Source organism: Eumetopias jubatus, unplaced genomic scaffold (genome assembly GCF_037043125.1).
Source record: "Eumetopias jubatus isolate StellerSeaLion01/CBP00866 unplaced genomic scaffold, mEumJub1_p1.0 scaffold_14, whole genome shotgun sequence".
Lineage (NCBI taxonomy): Eukaryota > Metazoa > Chordata > Mammalia > Carnivora > Otariidae > Eumetopias > Eumetopias jubatus.
Genome location: NW_028274820.1, coordinates 95,626,527 through 95,642,280, shown reverse-complemented (window position 1 = coordinate 95,642,280; position 15,754 = coordinate 95,626,527). Strand labels below are relative to the sequence as shown.

Here is a 15,754-nt window from a genome sequence, read left to right as displayed (position 1 = left end):
GCAATGGGTGGTGTATGTAAGTGATGAATCACTACATTCTACTCCTGAAACCCATTTTACCATATATGTTAACTAACTAGACTTTAAATAAAAACTTGAAATAAGAACAATAATAATAAATAGCATCAACTGACAAGGAAAAGAAATATAATCTATATTTACTAACCACCTAGTATTTGCTGCTGTCCTACACATTATTCTTAGCTCTCAGAAACTTAGGACGTATTAAATGTTCTCACTTTAATAGTTCAGAAAACCAAGATGCAGAAAGATTAAGTCAAAGTCCCACAGTTAATAAATTACAAGCCTAGAATTTACATCTAACTCCAAAACCCCAACGTCTACTCTGTCAGCTCTGAATAGCAGATGGAGGAGGCAGAGTTCAGAGGCACACAGAACCAGATGTGCAGCCTCAAAATAAGAACTAACATGAGCTAATGCTATTCCACCCGGACTGAAGAAGACCACCAACAAAAATGAGGAAAACACCATAGTCAAAATGTTGAGTCTTTGTTGGTGGGGAGCAGGTCTGGGCCAAGGAGGCGGAATTCAGGTATGGAAGCACAAAGTAAAGACAGGAGAAAAATGAGTTACACCAAGATTTTTATTAAGTGACTCTCTTATTAAGTGACCACCACCTCCCTGACAGTCCACCAGGGAGCCGTTCTCTCCCTGGTCTATTTCTTGCTTTAAAACAAAACAAAACAAAAAATACACTTTTTCTGAATGCTTCAGAAAGAAATATTGTTTCCTGAATTCAACCTTAATATTCTGCTGCCAAATCTCCAAACATTGTAATGTGCTCTTTTTCTATCCATAGTTTTTCTGGAATGTGGCCAGAAATTACTCAGTTAGCCAGTTTCTCTGGCCTACCAGACTCCAGATCTACAGTTCCAGATTATTCTTTGTCTTAGTTTCTTACCTACCTGCAACTCCAGGCGCAGGTTTACGGTGCGTTAAGGAGCTTATGTAAGACTACAGTGAGTTGAGATTATGTGAGATTAAAAAAATCACTCTTTCAAGAATTTAGACTGTAAAGGGAAGCCATAAACAGGAAAAGTAACTGGAGTAGGCTCTAAGGATGAATTCGCTTCCATTTGCCAGATGGAAGGAGCTCCATGGGTGCTGGGAAGGAACAAACTCCAGCCATGGGAAGAGGTTAAGTATAGAGAATGAGCAGCGACTGGAGGAAGAGTCTCTGAGAAAGGACGAAACGGCATTCAGCGCAGATGGGGAAGAGGCATATTGCTTCAACAAGAAAGAGGAACCTGTGACCACTCTTCCTTTGGGAGACCAAGAAAAGGCTCCCTTCCCAAGCTTTTCTACTTGCTAATGGAAAATTAGCTCAGGGTGGGGAATCACCTCACCTTGGGGTGGGGATCATTCGTTTTCAAAACAGCAGAGCCATAGGAGATAAAACAAAAGAGTAATCAAATTCTTAAAACACAGTTTTAGAACACTTAGATCACCACCAAAGAGAGGAATGTATTAATACTATCTATTGTCATTGTCATCTGTGAAAACATTTTGGTAACAAACATGAGGTCTGCCACCCAATAAAATACATCATACCTTTGTCATTTTTTACTTCAGTTTCTTTTTTTGGTATTTCTGATATCATAAGCTTAAACGACATACAACAAAAAGGCAACTCAGTCATGGAAATTCACCTGCAAGGCATAACGTACAAACTTGGAAGGGAGGGAAGAACAAAAAGGTGGTCTTGAACTCCAAATTATAAATTATAAATCTGTAATTTAACAACAATACCGCCAGATAGGATTATTTAAGTGCAGTATCATGGGCCTGGGAGAACAATGCACACATGGTATGAATCAGCTGTGCTAAACAGACAGGCTTTAAAAATATGAATCAACAGCTTTAAAGAAGATTTGACTTTAAGGGGTAACACCTGTTCTGAACAGAAATCCTTGGGGGTTATTTGGATCAGGGAAGATTCAGGGCTTAGCACGATCTTTAAGGACAACCACAGACAGGAACAAATTCCCAGAGCTCCAACCAGCCCATGTATGTGATCTTAGGACTAATCCAGAAGTAAACAAGTCTAAAGGGGTGGGCGTTAGAACTGCTCTTCACCAGATGGTTAACTTCCTCCCGCTCTGTTCCGAGCTGGCTCTTGGCCTAACTCATCATCCCCTGATAGTAGGGGAAAAAAATCCACACTGCACCGATGCAAGGCACCGTGCTGGTCCCCTGGAATAGCCCGAGTTTTCTGTGCAACGGAGATTAAGCAGGTTTTAATTTTAGCACATTAAATTATATTACCTGAGCTTCTTGACAGGCTGCTCTCCTTAGCAGGTTGTCACTATCAAAGTAAACAAAGAGAATGAACATCAGCTTTAATAAGCAGGTTACGATCCAAACAAATAAAACTTTTTTTTTCTTTTTTAAATATGCACAACTCTTTCCTATAAAACCCAAGTGAAAGTTTCTTAAAGACCTGTGACACATTATAAGCACATGTGAAAAGTACTTTCTCTGAGTGAAATCCTGTGTTATTTCCATAGAATGGTAGGCAAAAGACCCCCTCCCTCCAAGATGTCTACATCCTCATTCCCAGAACATAAAAATATATTATCTTAGGTGGCAAAGGGGATAAGTTTAGGATCTGGAGATGGGAAGATAATCCTGGATTATGCAGGGGAGCCTAATCTCATCACAAGGGTCCTTAAAAGCACAGAACATTTTCCTGGCTGTGATCAGCAGCAAATGTGACTGTGGAGAAAGGGTCAGAAAGGTGCAAGCTTGCTGGCGCTCAACACGGGAGGAGTCCACAAGTCAAGGAATGCGGGTACCCTCTAGAAGCTGGAAAAGCAAGGAAATGGCTTCTCCTCTAGAGCCTCCAGAAGGAATGCAATCCTTGCTGACACCCTGACTTTAGTGCAGTAAGACCGGTGTTGGACTTGTAACCCACAGAACTGTAAGATAATAGATGTGTGTTGTGTGAAATCACGAAGTTTGTGGTAATTTGTTAGCGCAGCAAGAGAAGATTAATGCACATATCCTGCATTTTTCTTATCCAGTGGAAATTACTCAGTTCATTTGCCAGAAATAAATTTGATGTTTAGTTGCTTTTGCTACTGTGTTAGCTCTTATTTTTTATATCTCTGTCAGACATTCAATTACAGCACAAGTGGGAAATTTTGGCATGAGGTGAAACTGTGGCTTGCAAAAATGAAAACATTCTATCAGAACAATGTTCATCTATGTAACATAAAGGTTCCTAAAATGTGTTTATACCATTTATACTGTAAGAGCACTTTAAATGGCTGATTGCCCACCAGGCACCAGAATCTTCTCGTTGAGTCAACTCTAATGCGAGTTGCTGGCATTGCTAAGATAGTAACTTCAACCTGGTTAACGACAGTTAAAAACACTCAGCCAATAAACAATTTATAGCAAAGAACTAAAAAGAGAAAAGGTTCTTTCACTTAAATTCTTTCCTAAAAAAAAAATCTCTTCCTAGACCTTCCTTCTAACATTGAAGACCTTGAATTTTGCATTTTTACAGTTATTCAAAACGTAATTTTGATAGTTAAGTCTGAACTAAAAGAGATTAAACAACCTTTTGCTTTTTACCCAGCTGCTGTCCAAGGCTACACAATAATTTTGCTTCCACAGCCAGGCTGGAGAACCACCTCTAGATGTCAAAAAGCAGTCGCTTTAGCAAGAAAGCACCATGTGTGGGGAAAGAGCAATGCTACTGTCTGTGGGTATTTACTCAAAGGATACGAAACCACTTAATTTGAAGGGATATGTACACCCCTATGCTTACAGCAGCATTTTCTACAAGAGCCAAATTATGGAAGCAGCCCAAGTGTCCACTGACTGATGAATGGACAAAGATGTGGGGTGTATACACACACACACACACACACACACATTTATACATATATATACACACACATCTATACATCTATACATATACATACACAAACATCTATACATATATGCTACATAAACACACATAGACACACATCTATACATATATGCATACATATACATACACACACATCTACACATCTATACATATACACACACATCTATACATATATACATATACATCTATACATCTATACATACACACACATCTATACATATATACACACATACAGATACACACATCTATACATATATGCACACATACACACACATCTATATATACATACATATACACACATCTATACATATATACATACATATACACACATACATATATGCATACATATACACACATCTATACATATATACACACATACAGATACACACATCTATACATATATGCACACATACACACACATCTATATATACATACATATACACACATCTATACATATATACATACACACACATACATATATGCATACATACACACACATCTATACATATATACACACATACAGATACACACATCTATACATATATGCACACATACACACACATCTATATATACATACATATACACACATCTATACATATATACATACATATACACACATACATATATGCATACATATACACACATCTATACATATATGCATACATATACATACGCACATCTATACATATATATACACACATCTATACATATATACACACATAGAGATACACACATCTATACATATATACACACATACACATCTATACATACATACATACACACACACACATCTATACATATATATACACACACCTATACATATATGCATGCATATACACACACACCTATACATATATACATACATATACACACACATTTATACATCTATACATACATATACACACACATCTACACATGTATACATACGTACATATATATACACACATACACACAATGGAATATATTCAGCCATAAAAAAGAGTGAAATCTTGCCATTTGCAAGGGAGCTAGAGAGTATAATGCTAAGTGAAATAAGTCAGTCAGGGAAAGACAAACGCCATATTTCATTCATTCATATGTGGAATTTAAGAAACAAAACAAGCAAAGGGAAAGAAAAAGAAATTAAGAAACAGACTCCTAACTAGAGAGAACAAACTGATGGTTACCAGAGGGGAGGTGGGTAAAATCAGTGATGGGGCTGAAAGAGGGCACTTGTGATGAACACTGGGTGACACGTGGAAGTGCTGAATCACTCTATCGTACACCTGAAACTAATAGAACACTGTGTGTTAACTATACTGGAATTAAAATTCAATTTAAAAAATACTGCCCATCTGAAACCTAAGAACAATGTTCAATTAAAATTACAACACCATACCTCAAAAATGCATGCTGTTCTATAATAAACATTTTAGGAGGACTAATCCCTTGTGAAGTCTAGTCCACAAGGCACCTTAATTGCCAGGCTCAGTCCCCACTTACTTGAGTGATGTTGCCCCACTATTCCCCCGCGGCAAAAGGTAGGTGCATAAGCTTCTCTCCCTTCCCCCATGCAAGATTCATGAACATTCACGTTTTGCTCTCCTACCCAAATGCTCTCCAGCAACTGCTCTCGGTGAATCATCCTAATAGCAACGATTATATAGATCTTACACACGTACATACAAGATGAGGTCAATTCAAGGTACTATTCTGTACCTTGAATTATATATATATATATTTTTAAAGATTTTATTTATTTATTTGAGAGAGAGAATGAGATAGAGCATGAGAGTGGGGAGGGTCAGAGGGAGAAGCAGACTCCCTGGCGAGCAGGGAGCCCGATGCAGGACTCGATCCCGGGACTCCAGGATCATGACCTGAGTCGAACGAAGGCAGTCACCTAACCAACTGAGCCACCCAGGCGCCCACTGAATTTTATATATTTAAAAATAGTATGTCAACAACCCTTTATAGTTGACTCTGACACCTCCCATTCATGACCTCTATACAATGATGAGGTAAGATACTAAATCCTTAGCAACCGCTAGATCACCAAATAAACCTGCGTTCCTTGTAGTAACCTGAGCATTGTCACTGGATCCCCCTGGATTAGGCTAATCCTCAGTCCAGCTTCCACACTAGCCCTGGCGGGGAGGGGGTACCACTACCACCACAAGAACCACACAGAACTGTGCTCCTCCAAACACTTACTGTTTTTTTCCCTATAGATAGAATAACCTGTGCCTCCAGTCTCTTCTATGATGAACACATCCTACAGATTGTTCTGTACAAGCTCTCTATACTACTATAAAGGCTGTATATCTGCCTGCACATCTCTGTCCATTTCCCCAGCTGGCTCCTCCCCTCCCACTAGGGGCAGGCCTCTGAAGGTGCCAGGCTCCTCGGGGTCATTAGTAAGATACCATCTTCCTTACTGCATTTCAGCCACATGGATTCCTGTGGGCCTAGATGAAAAGAGAATGGCCCCAAACACATACAAGAATACAGCACCTTGGATCACGGTTTCCTAAATTCTTTTTTGCTAGTAGTAAAATTTTCGATGTTAACTTGTGATTAAGTATATGATTAAAGACCTCAGTTCTCTTGAGCTTGCTAATACTGCTTGATTTATCAGAGTGCTATTCAAAAATCAAGATTTCTTTATAATTATTTCCCCGGATTTTAATGTGCCAGACGGAATACACTGTCAATGCCACCTGTGAGAAAGCTAGAATATGTACCAATTTAAATACTACAAAAGAAAATCCATTATAATCATACTTAATTTTTTTAAATATCAAAAATGGTATTAACCATCTTGATTTTGCTCTCTGAACCAAGCTGTTTCTAAAAACAAAACATGTCCTCAAAGAAAAAAGATTTCTCCCATTGATATATTCTGATCGTCGATAGCCAGCTCTGGAAACTATTTCAAAAAAGAAATTCCAAAAATGTTCCAGGAAAGGCATTTTCATTGGAATAAAAGAGAAAATAACTTGAAATTCATGGAACAATCCCATGTGCCAGATACTACAGCAGCTGTTTTCACAAACCTTTAACCTTTGTAACAACCTTGCAAGACAGACATTATATTCTCATTTTATAGTCTAAGAAGTTAAGACTCAGAGAAGGAACGGACTTGTCCAAGATCACCGTGTTATTAAACAGTAGACTAGAATTCCAACCCATTCCAACCTGACTCTAAAATAAATGCTTTAATGCTTTTTCTTAATTCAGACAACACTGAATGCACAATACTCATTAGTATATAGATTTTATAGCACATTCGTTAATCACATTGCTTCCTAATTTCATCTAATTTTTAAAATTTACATTCATAGTGTTTTTTTATAAGTTCAAGTGTGATAAAGCTCCCAAAAGTAGCAGGTGAAATCAACTCACTTAACACAAAGTGCTGGGTATGGTACAATGACCCAGATTTGGTCCTGACCTGAAGCAGCTTCAGATCACGTGGCGAAGAACAGCTCTTGGCAAGTATCGGTGATAAAGTAAGAGACCTGTTTCTTGATAAAGGACATGCCAGGCACTATGCTAGGTGTGGATATACTGGTGAATAAGCCCAGCACTCCCCATCCTCACGAAGTTTACAGTTTAGAAGGGAAGAAAGACAATTCAACAGTGGTAACGTGACATGACTCTTATATGCTCCATAACAGGGGCCCATTTAGGAATACCTAACCTAGTCTTGGGGGAATTAGAGGAGGCTTTTTACAGGAAGTGACACTACAGTGTAGATCTAGGGGAGAAATAAAAAGTAGCAGGGCAAAATCAGGGAGGGGAACACAGGCAAAGGAAACAGCCTGTCAAAGCCTGAGAGTAGGAGGCCGGCCAACCTCGGAAACGGAAAGTAGTTCAGGACAGCTGCAGGTGGCCTGCCATGGGAGGAGCCCTGAAAGAGGACAGGCACCAGCCGGACCCCAGCGGACTTTGAAGCTATTTAAGGAATTGGGACTTGACCCTTAGGGTCATAAGAAGCCATGAGAGGGGCACCTGGGTGGCTCAGTCATTGGGCGTCTGCCTTCGGCTCAGGTCATCATCCCAGGGGCCTGGGATCGAGCCCCGCATCGGGCTCCCTGCTCAGCAGGGGGCCTGCTTCTCTCTCTCCCACTCCCCCACTCGTGTTCCCTCTCTCCCTTTCTCTTTCAAAGAATAGATAAAAATCTAAAAAAAACAAAAAAAAACAAAAAAAACCCATGAAAGAGTTTCAGGAAGGTAAGTGAAGTGACCAGATTTACACATTAGAAGGATCATTCTGGTTGTAGTGTGAAGTCAGCCACGGTCAACACAAGACGGGATCTAAGGAGACCAGAGCGGATTCTTCAGGAATGTAGGTCAGCGATGATGACATGAGGTCCCCTGGAACCAGGACCGAGAAGAGGACAGAGGCAGCTGATATTTAGGAGGCAAACTTAACGGCTGGCCTGTGGGGATTGAGGGGGTGAAAGGCAGTGTCCACATTTTTTTTTACTGAGCCCTTGGCAGAAGGTGGTACCACTCAGGGATGGAAGACAGTAGGAGGTACTGGTTCAAGAGGGCGGAAGCTAGGCTTCATTCTGGATCTGTGAATCTGAGATAGCAGTGAGTGCAGGTGGAGGGGTCAGAGGACAAGTGGAAATACACGTCTGAAATTGCAGACATTGATCTTGACTAAAGACACATGTGGTAATAGTGGGCTGAGAGTGGAGCAGATTATCTACATGAGGCAGCGAGAAGCAGCAGGAAGAGATGCCCTGAGCCCTGCGACAGAGGAGAGAACGCCAGATGAATCTCAACTACACTGACACTGCACCTCACTTGAAAACCAAAGGAAAAATGTGCAGAGGGGTGCTTGGCTGGCTCAGTCAGTGCAGCATGCGACACTTGATCTTGGAGTTGTGAATTCGAGTCTCACGTCGGGTGCAGAGATTACTTAAAAAAAAAAAATCTTTAAAAAAAATAAAGGAAAAGAAAAATGTGATGGATAACTGAGGAAAGAAGTTAAGAACCACTTCCTTATCCCCCATCATGCCCTCAATGCTGCCCCACTCTCAGCAAGCTGCACATTTTGCTCTTCCTAGAGCACACAATGAGCTTTACCCCTGCAGGGATTTGATTGTTCTACCCCCTCTCCCTTTTAAAAACTAGAAGGCCAAGCACAACCCCACCCACCCCTTTACCCCACCACACACAGAACTGCTTGTCTTCTCTTTCTTCCTTCATTATAATAGCCTTGAATTCATGGATAATTCACCATTTTCTCTCCCACAGCACACAGCAGACTCCTGTAGATAAAAGGTATTCAATAAATAACTGTTTAATAAGTAAGTGGCAAATGTCTGAACAGGAGAGACTGACTCACGGTGCCCACAGGCAGGCTTTGTCCTGCAGGGAAAAACTGAAGGTGATTCTTTTAGGAGTATTTGGCATTCTCGAGCCCACAGATCGCCTGGGATAGTTCTTCACTGTGACTACCACCAAAGGGCAAGAGGAGAAATCACTGTGGCACAGCGGAGGATGAAGAGTTAGAACAGTCATGGAAACCTGACCAGATCAAGACCCACGGCCGTGCATGTGTGGGTGTGTGCGTGCGTGCGTGTGTGTGTGTTCAGGGGACAGGAAAATGGAACTAGAACCATCTAAAAAGCTAAATGAGTAACTCCTTTTGGTACACGAGGAAGCCCCACAAGAACTGTCCCAGTGGTTGAGTCTGGTATCAGAGAAATTCTAGATTGCTAATGGGGCAAGAATCTGAAAGTGAATCTAAGACCCTGTTACCAAAAAAAAAAAGAAAGAAAGAAAGAAAAAGTACTGTTTATAAATTCCAAGCCTGTGCTCTTTCTACTACGTCATGCTGCCTCCCAAGGGAATTGGAAGTTTAACACAATTTAAAACATAGTCACATCAAAAAAGGTCCCTGAAGATCTACCTGCTCAGTACTAAAATACAGGTTCTTTGACAGAAACCAGAAGCTTCTGGATTAGAAAATGAAAAAATGTGCTGATGTCACTCTGCCTGAGGCTTTAGAAGAATATGAACATGGCTGCTACCACAGGAAATGGGATGCTCACAATTTATTCTGAGCCATAAAGGTTTTATTTATTACTTTAGGACTGCAAAATAAGATAAGTAGTTATTTCAATAACAACTTTACATGGAAAGAAAAAAATCATATTGATCCATCCTATTTCCCAAAACAGGTACTTCCCACTACAGTCTAGAGGCAAATTGTACAGCAATTTCTACCACCGGCTTTTCCCGTGGTGCATGCAAACCAAGTTTCTGCTTTACGTAAAACGGATTTCAAGTTCAGATGTTTATAACAACTACTTCAACTTCTCCGAGCTTCCCAGAATAACTAATCATGAGATTATCAGTGGCGGGGTCCCCGGATTATCTGTGTAATAGCCCGGATGGAGTGGCAACGGAAGCCCAGACAGAACAGAACCTTAGAGAAGCGATTCTCTTGTGTGCAGAGTGGGGGAGCTTTGTCAAGTACACATCGCCCCCACCCACCCCACGCCCCAACTCCCCACCCAAACACAAACAGGCTGCCGCAGTGAGAAGCGTCACACATGGGACCATACTGCTCATCTCTGCCCGAGAGAAAGACCTGTCACCAAGCAGGAAGACAGGCAGCCTGCTGAAGAACATGCTGGATCTTCTGGACCTAAAGAATGCACAGTCAAGAGAAGTAAACGGTAGAGTGCTAGGTCACAAACTCCAGGAAAACAATAAAGGCGTTAATGACTTTGAAAAGGATTTTAGGGCCTTCTGGTCTGGTCCTTCCACTTAACCAGAGGATGATGTTCTTTCTTGTTCTCCCGGCCTCCCCATGATGTGGTACCTGCTACTTCAGAAATTTGTTTCTTCTTACCTCTCCCAACCACATGAGATAAAGAAGTTCCCTAATGTCAGGAAAGTATCAAGGGTCAAGAAGAAATCCTATTGATAACCATATATTAAGTGGTGACTGTCTTCAGTTCAATGCCCCTTAGAGTGCATAAAAGGAGAGAGAAAATAAGGACTCAGACAAGCAATCCCTGGCATTAAAATTCTGTCATCCCTGTTGCTCCTGGTGAAGATTAGCAAAGGAAAAGCAAAGTTAAGTCTACCATCAAACGTAAAGGACAAGTGTATCCCACCACTTCTGTCCGGGCGAGTGAAAAGTACACCACACTTGCGTGCAGGAATCTTGAGGTCAAATGGTACCTCTGGATGGATTCCTTTACTTGGTGGTATATTCAACAACATACAAGGACCAACATTTTTAACATTTTCAGTAACAATATAAAGCAAACCAAGGGCATTTTCCCCAGATTGTATTTACTAAAACGGGAAAAAAAGGAAGGAGGGAGGGCATCGGTCACTCGAGTCCACAGTGAACAAGAATGGATAACTCAGCACTGAAATTAAAAATCTAGCGAAAATAGCTACTCTTGTAAGTTATACACAAGGCACTCTCATCTACTTACGCAGATAAAGGGAAGACAGAAAACAGACTGCACAGAGGTTACATCAGCTATTCGAGAAGGAAGCACAGGAGAGTCTCCTCTCTCTCTTCAAGACTACCAGCTGTTCTCTATCAACTACGAGCACAGGGGCGCCTGGGTGGCTCAGTCGTTAAGCATCTGCCTTTGGCTCAGGTCATGATCCCAGGGTGCTGGGATCGAGTCCCGCATCAGGCTCCCTGCTCGGCGCAGAGTCTGCTTCTCCCTCTCCTTCTACTGCTCCTCCTGATTGTGCTCTCTCACTCTCTCTGTCAAATAAATAAATAAAATCTTAAAAAAAAAAAAAAAAAACCATGGGCATAAAGGGGTATTTATTCTGGGCTCTAGGATGCAGGACATACCTTCTGACTTAGCAACTCCTAAACTAGTCAGTGACTATGGTCAGTGTTTCTGCTGTTCCACAACACGCACTGAGATGTCAGTGGCTACCTAGACAGGGGTTAGTTTCAGCATCAGCTACGACTGTTCTCTCTGCAGTGCTTAGAGTAGCTAATACCACTGACAGAAACAGCCCTAAAAATTAGGTGAAATCAACAAATTTAAATACACCTCCTGCCCTTCCAGCTCAGTCCTCCCTAGCCCATCCACCACCATAAACATATGGGAAAGAATACAGATTTTTTTTTAAAGAAATGTTTTCCAAATAAAATGACAAAAGAGCTAAAAGGAAAGGGAATATAATTAAATTTCATTACACTTAAAAAAAGAAAGAAAAGTTTTCCTATTCCCTATCAAATCTGAGCTGACAGGCATGTTATTTAATTGCCCATAAATGAGCTTCTTTAAACAGCACCTATTAATACCCCAAACTTTAGCATCAGCTTGTGCAGAGAGAAAAGAGAGAGAGAGAGAACATTGAAATGGCTGAAAAGCAATACGAACTGCTCTCTTAAAACCACAACAGAATGTGAAATGAGGAAAAGTTGTTAAGGGAAAAAGCCCTCCCTACCTTCCGCCCATGCTGAACCAGCCAGGCCCTAGACCACCACTTGCAAAGTCAGAAGCTAATCCAAACTGATGTCAAGGTAAAACATCTGCTTTGTCAGAACCCCCGAGATACTGAAAGATGAAGCCCAAGACATTACTGAAACCATAATCTGTACCAAAAGAAATAATACAGGTCCAGTCAGGTGTGGCTCATGCATAATTTACCCCTGGAATCTAACACATCTCCCACTGGATATGCTGTCAGGGTCTCAAACCCAACATAGCTAAAAGGGAAAAGAATAATACCTCCTCCTTAAACCAATTCTCCCTGGCCACTTGCCTCTTTCTGTATCACCAATTATCCTAGTCTTGAAACCAAAAAATAACTTCTTTTCCCCTCCTTCAACCAAACAGCCAGTCCATTATCTAACGTTAGTAACAGCTAACATTTATTGAGGGGAAGCCATGAGCCAGGCAACATAGCAGGTACTAGCACATGCATCAGCTCACTTCATCTTTACACCTAACCTGCTAAGCAGATCTCCTTACCCCCATCACCCCAGAAGGAGACCGAGGTGCATAGGTTAAGTGTATTAAGGGGCTCGATAAAGGTCGCAGACACTGTCAAGCCTCACTGCACCCATTTAGTTTTCCACTCCCAATGCCACCACTCTGGTCTGGCCTCTCAGCGTCTATGTACACTATCAAATATGCATGCGCACGCGCACACACACACACACACACACACACACACGCCTTCCCATGCCCTACACACACATACACACACACACACACACACGCCCCAAGCCTTCCCATGCCCTCCACTCCAGGGTCTCTTGCCCAAGGGGCCCAGATTAAGCTTCCTGAGCCCAACTTTGTTCATGACAAGCTCCCCTCCTTAAACATCTTCACTGAGTCTCCACTGCTCACCAAATACTACAAACAGCCTACAAAGATTTCCACAACCGGGCTTTTCCACTCATTCTACTAAAAAAAAATCTGACTGTAGTCTACAGTGAAGTCAAACTCTTTGCCAATCTCCAAAAATACACTGTGCATTTCCATTTTCTGCCTATGCTCAAGTCATTAATATCACCTACTCACTGAAGGCCCAACTCAAAACACACGGTTGTTATGATGCCTTCTCCAATAAGGATACAAAAACCAGAAGAGGAAAAGAAGCACTACTTCTGATGGAACGCCTTCTTTGTGCCTGGCCCATTCTAAGAAAAATCGGCATGCCAACCTGAGGAGATGGGTTCTACAACCATCTCCAGTTTACAAAGAATTGAAGCATAGCGATGTTGCATAGCTGCCGGGTGTAAAGTCAACATTCTAACCCATAGGGTCGCTCCTCCTCTCAACCATGTGGCTCTAGCAACTCAGACGTGACTATCTTGACTTTCTAATGGGTGGACTAAGCCGATCGCCTCTGAATGCACCGATCAACCTTAATATCCCCCAAAACAGGACAACTCAACACCACATACTTTCTGACGTGATACAATAAGATATCCACAACACATGGGGCACCTGGGTGGTGCAGTCGGTTACGCATCTGTTGATTTCGGCTCAGGTCATGGTCTCAGAGTCGTGGGATCGAGCCCCGCATTGGCCTCTGTGCGGAGCACAGAGTGTGCTTGAGATTCTCTCTCCCTCTCTCTCTGCCCCTCCCCCAGCTTGCTTGCACAAAAGTAAAATATAAAAAAAAAAAAAATCTGTAACACATGTATGAAACATTCTTGCACCAAAAAATTAAACCTAAATCTAATTATGCCCCCAGAGCAGGGCTCCTCAAACTGCAGTAGACACACAAATCCCCTGGGGATCTGGTTAAACGCACATTCTGACTCAGCAGGTCTGGGGTGGGGCATCTCTAATCCGTTCCCAGGAGTAACTGTGTTGCGGGGCCACAGCAAAGCTCTAGCATCTGGGTCTGATCACCAGTTTACAAAACACAGGATCAGATTAAACAAGTCAGGGCCAAGGCTGCAATGAGGAGAGGGAGGCACTTGTCTTGGGTGCAAAATTTAGGCCAAAAAACACAATGGAGACAAATATTTTAATACAATAATGTTAAAAATCAAAATGAATGCAAAAGACCCATGATGAACACAATACCGCAGTTTGAACTGAAGAGAGAACCAGGAGCACTGATTTTTCTTTTTGCCTCAGGCTATAGGACTCTGCACAGCACTGATTGGTTTAAGTTATCCACCAAACCTGAGTATGAAAAATTCTCCAGGGCAAATGTAGACCTGCCAGGTTTTGAAAATAAACACTGTGGAAGCAGGAGGGGGTTAGAGTTTGTGAGGCTTAAGAGACAGGCACTAAATGCTTTGTGTGAAAACTTGTTTTGATACTGATTTGAACAAAACCATAAAACAAAGAATTTGGGGATAATAGGTAAAATATAAACAGGCTGTATATTAGAGGACATGAAAGATTTTTAATTTTGTTAGGTTCATCATAATGGCATGATTTTTTTAAGTCCTTACTTATTAAAGAGAAGGTACTGAAGTATAAATGCTATAAGCTTGAATTTCTGGAATCTATTCTAAAATATTCCAGAAAAAAAAGTAGAGAAATGAAATGAGAGTAGTAAAATGTTGATATTTATTGAAGCTGGGTGATGACACATGGGGATTGATTATCCTATTCTAATTTTTATAGGATTAAAATTTCCATAATAAAAAAAACCTTTAAAGTAATCCTTTTTTTCGGGGAGGGGGGGGCGGGTTGCCTGGGTGGCTCAGATGGTTAAGCATCTGCCTTCGGCTCAGGTCATAATCTCAGGGTCCTGGGATCAAGTCCTGCATCGGACTCCTTGCTTAGCAAGGAGCCTGCTTCTCCCTCTGCCTGCCACTCCCCCTGCTTGTACTCTCCCTCTCTCTGGCAAATAAAATCTTTAAAAAAAAAATAAAGTAATCCTTTTTTTTCCTTAGGCACCCCTAACATTTACTTCGTACCCTCAAACAGGACAGCACAGAGTGCCTCACACATCTGTAATAAAAGTAACTGTTTTAATCTGTGCTAGAAGCTGTGATTCTATCTCCTAGGTGTCACAATAAGGTTGTCAGATACTATAGGACAAATAAAGTGGAGTTTAACAGGCTGGAATAATCTGCCCAAAGTCACAGATCCAGCAAGTGACAAACAGAAGGCTCGGATCCAGACCAGCCTGGCTCAGAAGCCCAGATTTGAAACACTACGTCATAATATCTGTCTTACACCCTATGGGGCTTATGGCAGAAGACAACCTCGACTTACGGTTCTTCATTGTTCTCATGCTCCCTTAGACACAGAAGCCATTTTGAGATGTTAACATGAGGACCACCTGGTTTGGAATCACGGCTCTAAAACTTATTAGCTGTGTGACCTTGGGCAAATTACTTAATCTTGCTGTCCCTCAGTTTCTTCAACTGTATAGGGCTAT

General features: G+C 41.4%; 1 protein-coding gene across 4 annotated transcripts in view; it reads right to left on the bottom strand.

Moving 5' to 3' along the window:
- AGK (acylglycerol kinase) overlaps positions 1-15,754 on the bottom strand; it is a 75,785-nt gene that overhangs the window by 46,755 nt on the left and 13,276 nt on the right. For all 4 annotated transcript variants that reach the window (XM_028106238.2, XM_028106237.2, XM_088018620.1 and 1 more), the window contains one exon: positions 2,287-2,326. In XM_028106238.2, coding sequence (XP_027962039.1) covers positions 2,287-2,326 — 40 coding nt within the window. The remainder of the gene's footprint in view (positions 1-2,286; positions 2,327-15,754) is intronic.